Source organism: Rhamphochromis sp. 'chilingali' (assembly GCF_963969265.1).
Source record: "Rhamphochromis sp. 'chilingali' genome assembly, chromosome: 1".
In the NCBI taxonomy this organism is placed as follows: domain Eukaryota; kingdom Metazoa; phylum Chordata; class Actinopteri; order Cichliformes; family Cichlidae; genus Rhamphochromis; species Rhamphochromis sp. 'chilingali'.
The window spans coordinates 50,380,103-50,389,166 of NC_137929.1; the positions used below are offsets into that span (position 1 = coordinate 50,380,103).

A 9,064-nucleotide genomic window follows, 5' to 3' on the forward strand; every position below is an offset into this window, starting at 1 on the left:
TTAAAAATCTTTTATATCCAGGCCTTACAGTTTGGATATAAAAGCGATTTGAGGAGGAGTTTTACTATATATAAATAATATGAAAACAGTTTTTATATGACCAGTTTAGAAAAGTCTAGAAAAGATGACAAAATCTGGGAAAAAGTTCCCAGTAATGGAGAACACATATTGACATTGCTCCATAAACCTTAAATGAATAAAGTTTAAAAAAGCAGCAAGGATTAGTGGCTTTTACTCTGTTGCAAAACAGAACCACAAATCTGTCAGTCCTGCTCTGACTAATATTTACAGTCTAGACATTGTACATGTCTTCCCTTTCTTTCTCCTCCCTCCTTTCAGCCTCTTTTATTCAACACCTTGCTCTCCTAAGTCACTCTGCTCTCTGTCTTCTTTCTGTCTACCTTCTTTTCTGTTCCTTGCATCGGTGGTCATGTCTTGGAGTTCACCCTTCATTTTCCTGCTCTTCCTCCTCAAAGTTCAGAGTGTGGACTTAATTAATGGTGAGTACAAGTAAACTAATTTTAATCTGAAGAACTTAAGCCATAGGATGCAAATGATTATGATTAAACAACATATACTATAAATACAAATTTGGTAAATGGATCTATTTTTAGTATGCTATCTTCATGGCGGCTTTGCAACAAACCAAAGACAAAAGAAAACACACCTCAGTCCTGTCATCATGAAATATGCAGCACACTGACAGATCAAATAGCAGCACACACACCTTGATACAAAACAGAGCTGTTGACCTTGGTGTAGATAAGATAGAGGTTCACCACTGACTACTGAATCTGGCCTTAAATTGTAAATATGTCTGCATTTGCAGGCTGAATGAGTTTGTGGAGCTGTAATTTAAAACTTAACCCTCTGAATTTCAACTCATAGTAATTATGTTACTCAAATCCTGAATCCTATGTTTTGGATAAAAGCAGACAAAGAATTTTTTCACAAAAGAAAGTGTAAATAGTGCTTTCCCAGGAAGAAGAAAAATGCATTTACCATGTATTCAGTATTTCTCCACCTGTGACGACTTAAGAGACTCTTGGAAACATGCAAAGTGCAATAAATGTACTTCCAGTTAAAATGTAATACTTTCAAAGTTGTGCTACATTATCATAGAAAAACAAATCAAAAAAGATGTTTCTGTTAACGTCAAAGTTAAGAAATTGACAAATAAGCCTCCCCTCTGTTAGATCGGTCCATCTCCTATCTGACGGGTTTTGCGGTTCCAGAGATCGACGGTTCAGCTGTGGATGCAACCTGCAGGATTTTCTTTGATTATACACCTGACACTCCCACTGAGATAACCACAACCTCCCCCATCACCAGGAAGGTGATGTATTAGATATATTAAGAAGTAGCACCTTGACAGATTAGCTGTAGCCTAGTTTAACCATTTTGTTACAGGCAAACTTAATCTCTTATCTTTGTATTACAGCAGCAGGTAGCCACTACAACTAAAAAGCCATCTGTCAAGCCGCCACTTAAGAAACCACAGACCAAAGATGCTGGAGTACCAGTCAGGATACAGCCAGCTGCTGTGATACCAATCCCTAACAGCCAATCCAACGCTGCCCTCAGAATCCTTTACTACTTACTGGCCAATAGACAAAGACAAATAGGACGTTCACAGATGGCATCACGCAGTGCCAAGTCATCAGCAACCTGGAAAGCAGGTTCATTCTCTTCTGAGGACTCAAGTGATGAATCTTAAAATCATACCATGACCATGTTTTGAACCTGATTTTCTGTTACAGATTTGTGAATGTTTTTCTTTTATTAGTGTATTTTAAACTCTACCACATCGAGCAGCTAGGACAGTAGTTGTTGTACCTGGCTGTTGTAACAGGATTGTTTTGGGGATGTTTCAGTGACTGTATGATACTGTTCTTAGCTTAGGTTTAGTTAGCAAATCACAACCCATCCCTTATTTTATCCTTAAAGGCTCTTTTACTTTGATCTCATAAAAAATAAAACAACAACACTAATGTAATGAATTCGTTTAAGCGGTGATTGAAAATGTATTTACAAACTATTTATTTGCCACTTTAAAAGGTTTATCGTAATTAAACAGAAAAACAAGTTACAATGATTTACATTGTCTATCTCTTTGAAAAAATGTTCAAAGTTCACTGTTTTGATCCTGTGTTTTTAACAGTTTTTGGTTATTTGACAAATCACTCAATCTAAATCTGGTTACAGAAGCAAAATCCAGATAAATAAACCTTTATAATGGACAAAAGGATAAACATTTGTGTCCATAAATAAAAGTAAATTTCATGTTTGTTTTAGTGTGTTTCAGTGCTGTTGTGTCCACGCTGCTGTGGTTCTGATGGTAGATGGGATGGTTGTTTGACTTTTCGCTGGTTTGTGGCAGCTCCTTTTTGCTTTCCTGAGAACACAGGACATGACTCATTTGATTCTGACTCATTTGACAATAATGGCCAGAATAACATATACCACAATAAAATATATACCAACAAAATGGAATGTGCAGATGAGTGCGCAAGTGATTAGGTGAGAGTGCTGGGCATCCCTACATAGAGATCCCCAAAGTTGTCAGCTAAGTATCCAGTTGAGGTCGATAATCTCTGGAACTGGTTGAAAAATAAGTGATTATTGAAAATCTTGCTCTTTTTACCCCTACACATATTGTTTGGTGTCCACTGAAACTTTACAAAGGAGGTGGAGAGTGCAAGTTAGCATGTCCCATAGATGTACCACAGACTTACAAAGTGGTAAAACATCAGGTTGAAACAAAGCAAACTACTCTCTTTATGTGTTTTTCATGTCAAATCTCAAATGTAACTGGTCTTTTTAAACCCCAGTTAGTCCAAAAGGGGGCTATTGCTCACACTTATCATATAGCTTGGAAACTGGACTACTGGGTCAAATTGAGCTGCCATCATCACCATTAGCGCGCCAAAAACTGTTACCATGTGTGAATACCTTCTCTACATACCTAAATCTGGGAAATGTATGTGTGAATTATTTTTGGAAACATCGCTGCTATTCTGGAGACGGTCAGATACAAAGGAGTGTTCACAGATTAGACTCCTCTCTGGCTCCTGAAAGGACAAAGACGTTATTTTCAAATATTTTTTTAATCTTCTGATTATGCTGTAAAGAAAGCTGTTACCTGGAAGGTAAGTAATTCTTTAACATGACTTGATGGAAACTGTTGGGATTTTTGGGTATAAATGCCACCGTGATGTCTTAACTTATCTAAAGTCCTGTAAAAACAAAGATAAAAACCTTGTACCAAACCATGCAAGATAAGCAGGACTCAAAACACCTGACAGGCCTGACCAATTTAGGGGAAGCTCAGTCTAATAACGAAGACACTGACACATAACCATATCAGTATTTACAAAACACAGTAGTATTTGGTTATGATACCTCAGGGTGGGGGTTCTTGGATGGGAACTTGCCCCTAGGATATAATGATCACTGATGGCTGGGCCATGGGTTTTGATGACTAAGGAGTTGACAAGAGTTGTGGAGGATGAAGGGATGAGGGCAGGAGTGGAGGATGGTGGATGAGGGGGTGGAGAAGAACAAGAGACACTCAGATCAAGCTCAGCAAAGTCTGCATTATCCTCGTTGTGAAGGACAGAGCTTCTGGTCAAAGCTTTGTGGTGTGGAGTTTCTGTAGATGTGACTGAAGTCACATCTGGGACACTGGATATACTGGCTTTGTCTTTTCTTTCTGGGTTGTCATTCATCTTTCTTGTGGATCTCATGTGGTCTCTGAAAGATCCAGACTTTGTTTTAGATTCTCCAACCAAATATTTGGAGTGAGGAACTTTCCAGCCTTTTATGTCAGATTCAAAGTCACTGCTGTTGTTCTGTTTGTCATTACCTGAAGACACATTTGAGGTTTGAGTTACTGATGAGTTGGCTGTTGCACTAATGGGCACAGTGAGAACTATATCTTCTTGGTTCTCTTTATTCAAGACATTCAGTGTTGTCCTAAGACCAGCCCCTATTATTGTGTTTTCATTTGAAATTGTTGTGACTTCTGTGGAGGTCTTAGGTTTGGTGCTCTGCTGATGTAGGCAGCAAGGTTCAGAAGATTCAGGATGTACCTTGTAGTCTCCATCAGAAGAATGAGATACGTGCATGCCCAGCTTGGTTTCTTTATCTTCTCTACAGTTAATGTGCTGTGGAAGCAGCTTTGAAGATGAGTTGTTCATTTTTGAGGTAGACACAGATGGCTTGAGGTTTAATGATAGTACTTCAGTACTTCTGGATGTCTTTCTTTCTTCTGAATCAGCTGTTTGGTCAGTATGACTATTGGTCTCACACTGTTTGGTGATACACAGTGTGGTATGGACCTCAATGTGATGATTGATTCCCAGTTTAGGGGATTTTATTGGCAAGTCTGTTTTGGACCAATGAGTGGCTGATTCCACAGAAGGTTTTGGAGACGAGCAGAAATTTAGATGGTCAGTAGTTGATTGTTTCAACAACTGGGAACCTTTTTTGATTGTTTTATGCATTTTTTGTTCAAAATCCTGGCTTGATTCAAACTGATACAGTCTTGAGCTCTCTGGGGTATTTTTTTCAGTCCTACCTGACACTGTATTGTCAGAGCCGTGCATGTCTTTTATAATTCTCATAGGGTCTTCCCTTATATCTGAGGATAGCGCTCGCTCATGTTTTGGTTTTGCTACTGTGCTGTTTGCGACATCCAGGTTTGCTACAGTCTTGATGGTCTCTGATGAGTCAAAAGTAAGGGTTCTGGTTATCTTTGGAATCTCTGATTCTTTCTTCAAATCTACACCAGCAGCTTTGCCTGCTTTACTTTTCAAAGCCATAGGAGATTGAGCTGCATTGTGGATAACCTTGCTGCCTCCTTTGGATTGTTTAGTGGAGATTAAAGGTTCTGACTGACGAGGGGTTTTAGACAACTTCAAAGGCTGTTTCCCCTTTACTTTCTCCATCTTTTCCTTGTTGACTTTGTCATCCGTGTCCTCAGGTTGTTTCTTGTCCTTGCCATTACAGTTTTTCTCATCCCTTTCATCCTTTCTTGGGTTTTTGGTTATTTTGGGAAATGTAGAGTTTTCTCTGTGGTCTTTTTGGATCTTTGAATTTAGCTCGTCCAAAAATCTAAATGCACAGAGAAAGGCAGGATAGTAATTCTAATTTAGTGGCTACTCACCAGCCCAAATGTTAATTTTCAAATCACGCTATCGGTGCTGTTCTTGCTCACATGTATTTCAAGGTGTACCAGCATCAAGAGTATCTAAAACAAAGTGGTACCTGATGTGGAAGGAGTCTTGTGTAAAGAGTGGATGCTCTAACAGCTCTGAACACTGAGCCCGTCTTTCTGGATCTACGTGTAGACACTTCTGAGAAGAAGAGAAAAAAAAGAAACCAAACATATTACTGATATGTTCAACCCTGAAACTGACACAAAAATACATAAATACTTTCAGAACTCCAACAGTTATCAAGCAAGAAATAAAGATGCATGTGAAGGCCACAGATGCTGGCATTCACATGTCTCCAAGTTTTTCTAAATCTAAATATTTTTCTTTTCCTGTAAACCCACACACAGCCTTTTAGTTGTCACATTCCATTAACTGATACATCCACAATATGCTACAGCTACTGAAAAGACCACATGAACAAAATTTTAAAAAAGAAAGTATTTTTTATATACTGAGATTAAAATAAACTGTACCTGGGCCAGATCCAGGCTAATAGGTGTGATTGTAGGGAAACGCTGCTGGAGAGTGAGTCTGTCAGAACTTTCGGGCAGTGTAACTCCAGAAAATACAGGATTTCTGTAGAACAGCTCCTGGTGATGAGTTTTAAGGTTACCTATAGCAGAGAAAAGAGAGTGCAGTTAGCATGGGGAAGAGGAAAGACAATGTGCTAACGCTGTGTGAAGAGCTTACCAAAGCACCGGATGATCTGATATATTTGATCAAGGTCCGAGTCTCCAGGAAACAGAGGCTGACCTGTTAACATCTCTAATAATACACACCCCAAAGCCCACACATCTACAGGTCTACACACACAAACACACAAATATGTTAAAATTTCTAATCAACAAACACCCTATAGCACAGGTAATTTCAGCAAGGTTAGTACACAGATACTTACTTGCCATACTTAATGTCTCCCACCAGCAGTTCGGGGGCTCTGTACCATCGAGTGGCCACATAGTCAGTGAGGACGCTGCCCTCACTGATCGATGCAACAGTGCGGGCAAAGCCAAAATCACACAGCTTAACCACACTGTCCTGAGAGATGAGGATGTTCTCTGGTTTGATGTCACGGTGGATGATCTGGAAATGAAAAGAACGAACCAGCATCATGTGGTATATTGCTCATTGAAAGCCTGCTAGGAGTAACCCTTCAAGCTTTTTTGTGATTGTTTTTTCTCATGTTTCAGGACTGCTTATAGAACAAAATGGCTGGCTTGGCATCAGAAGTTAGTGTGGGTGTTCTCTTACTATACAGCTAACTTATGAATAATTAATCATACGTCCTCACATTTTGCTGATGGCAGAAGGCAGCAGCCCTTAGGATCTGGTACAGGTACTGTCGGCATGTGTTTATCTCCAGTCCGCTTGGGTTTTGCTCCAGATCATCCAGAAGTGTCCGTTCCACAAACTCAAATACCAGATACCAGCGGCGGCGGCGCTTCCACACTTCTAGGAGGTTCACCAGGTTTTCGTGTCGCAGTTGCTTGAAGTTTATAAAGATAAGGGTGGTTACTCTGTGAATGCATACAGTACTGAGTCTATCATTGATGGTATCAGTGCTTTTGGGCCACTGAAGCTGCACAGGCCCAGCAAATCAAGGACCTTGACTTTTTCATGATATTCAAATGTTTTGAGATACACTTGTTGACAAAAAAACTTTTAGAAATAAGGACTGATTCATTTCCTTTCACTGTGACTTGCTTAAAGTATACAACAACCCTCTTATCCACCATAGGTGTTGTATACTAATTTATATAACCTGTAAGTCCGATGTCAGATTACTGTAAAGTTATTGAACTATTCATGGTCAAGTCAACACTAATATTTAGTGGATAGATTCAAATTTTCCCTTTAGATTACAATAATCTGTTGGGTTCCTCTCACACATCATCTCATAGTGACTTTTAAACTTAAGGTAAGAAACTGATACAGTTATTTTAGCGTTGTTTGTCTCTTGTTATTGTAAATGTCTTCATTCAGGTTTTACTTAATGACTGAATGAGTGGTAGGCTGATGGATTAATTGACAGGTACCCTGAGTAGCTTGATCTCCCTGTGGGCGATCTTCTTCACAGTCTTGTCATCATCAGAGTCCATGAATTTCTTGATGGCGACAATGCGACCAGTATCACGATGACGGCACTTAAGCACGGTGCCGTAACTGCCCTCTCCGACTGGACCCAGAGATTCATAACGTTCCATCGAATTCTTGTTCCAGAGGGAAAGAGGAATAAGTTGGATTTTAAAACCGATTCCTGTTTGGTGTTCATCAGTGTAATTGAAAATGTATTTTAAAACACCATTAATGTTTTCAAATTCATATTTAAATGGCCTGCATTTGTATAGCACTTTACTTAGTCCATAAGGACCCCAAAGCACTTTACACTACATTCAGTAATTCACACATTGGTGATGGCATGCTATGTTGCAGCCACAGCCACCCTGGGGCGCACTGACAGAGGCGAGCCTGCCGGACACTGGCGCCACCGGGCCCTCTGACCACTACCAGGTAACGGGTGAAGTGTCTTGCTTAACACACAACGACCGAGACTGTCGGAGGCGAGGCTCAAACCGGCAACCTTCCGAGTACAAGGCAAACTACCAACTCTTGAGCCACGATCGCCCCCATTTGCTTACAATTACTACCCAAACAAGCAATGCCTGTAGAAAACAAAGCCATATCAAACTACAGAAAGGCCATTAAAATATGAAAGAAACAAAAAAAGAAAATATAAAATTTATCCTAAAATATTACTCAGAACAAAATAATTACATTACTTTAACATGAGAAAAAAAAATCAGCTGCCGTTTTGTTATATAAAAAAGTACCTGTCAAATAATGACAGAGTAGCCTACAGACAGTAGTAAAATATTATCGCAGTCAGAGTCGTGAATGTCTTCATTAAACCTGCACACTTTTGAACTTAATGGACGACTTCATAATTTTTAAGTTCTTTCAATTAAGCAAATTATCTATATAACCTATCCAAGTGAGAGTACCTCACGTCGGAAAAAGTCCACTCTTGTACTTTCATGCACAACTACATGATTTATTATTATTATCACTCATGTATTAACGTAATATATTTTCACTAGGGCTAAATGTCTCACCAGTTATTAACATGTTTTATTTGATGTTTTATTTGCTGTATATTTTTTTTTATCATTTCGTACAAGTTTAGATATGATATTAAACCTGTGAAATAATATAAATTTAATGTAAAATATGGAATGGGTTTTGCTGACTTAATTGCGCCGTTAGATTATTAATATTCTGGATGCATAAAAATGCCTCATTATCACTGAACATCGTGAATAAATCGTGATTAAATAGACACATTAAAAAACAAAACAGAAGTACGACGAGCGCATGACACAGACAACAAACAGCGACAGTTATATTAGACACACACTCAAACCACAAGCTGACCTTATACGGATCTCCTTTGATCGCTTTGATATGCGCACTGAGCTCCTGCACTCACAGTAAACACCGTTTCTCTGATGTGCGTAACGTGTTGCGGTCACAAGAGAAGACAACTTGACTCCGTGTCCGTGTGTTTGTCACCATGGTAACGCCACCTGTCGCTTGTCAGTGCTGAAGTTTCCCCACCACCATGTAAATTAGCTTAGTGTCTCTTTAAGCATGTATTTATTTCACATTTTAGGGATTTAAGTAAGCCGAATTCACCATTAAACTTTATTTGGGGTATGTATTGCTTCATGTTATGATAAGCGTCACTAAAGTCCTTGTAAACTGTAGAAACCTTAAAAACACATGAATTCTTGGGCAAGTTCTGTCTTTTTTCTATGATTTCTAACCTGTAGTGTATTTAGAGATAT

General features: G+C 39.0%; 2 protein-coding genes across 2 annotated transcripts; one reads left to right on the forward strand and one right to left on the reverse strand.

Moving 5' to 3' along the window:
* Positions 1 to 361: 361 nt before the first annotated feature.
* On the forward strand, positions 362 to 1,717 carry LOC308404972 (uncharacterized protein; the record flags this gene model as incomplete). Its single annotated transcript, XM_080895311.1, has 3 exons — positions 362 to 500; positions 1,197 to 1,336; positions 1,442 to 1,717. The coding sequence occupies exons 1-3, from the start codon at positions 431 to 433 to the stop codon at positions 1,715 to 1,717; spliced, it is 486 nt and encodes a 161-aa protein (XP_080751437.1). The 5' UTR covers positions 362 to 430.
* Positions 1,718 to 2,263: 546 nt separating this feature from the next.
* On the reverse strand, positions 2,264 to 8,784 carry LOC308404967 (uncharacterized protein). The gene is made up of 11 exons (XM_080895299.1): positions 8,652 to 8,784; positions 7,256 to 7,429; positions 6,511 to 6,705; positions 6,118 to 6,302; positions 5,910 to 6,022; positions 5,693 to 5,832; positions 5,269 to 5,357; positions 3,403 to 5,115; positions 3,143 to 3,236; positions 2,966 to 3,071; positions 2,264 to 2,395 (listed from the first exon to the last, which is right to left on the reverse strand). The coding sequence occupies exons 2-11, from the start codon at positions 7,421 to 7,423 to the stop codon at positions 2,292 to 2,294; spliced, it is 2,907 nt and encodes a 968-aa protein (XP_080751425.1). The 5' UTR covers positions 7,424 to 7,429; positions 8,652 to 8,784; the 3' UTR covers positions 2,264 to 2,291.
* Positions 8,785 to 9,064: the final 280 nt, after the last annotated feature.

Bases quoted from the DNA above. Each gene is read 5' to 3' on its own strand.
- LOC308404967 (XM_080895299.1), bottom strand. From the start codon at position 7,423: ATGGAACGTTATGAATCTCTGGGTCCAGTCGGAGAGGGCAGTTACGGC. The intron at 6,706-7,255 runs GTACCTGTCAAT...ATAAACTTCAAG, and splicing joins GGGAGATCAAGCTACTCAGG to CAACTGCGACACGAAAACCT. The intron at 2,396-2,965 runs GTATGTAGAGAA...CTGTGTTCTCAG, and splicing joins CATACATTTCCCAGATTTAG to GAAAGCAAAAAGGAGCTGCC.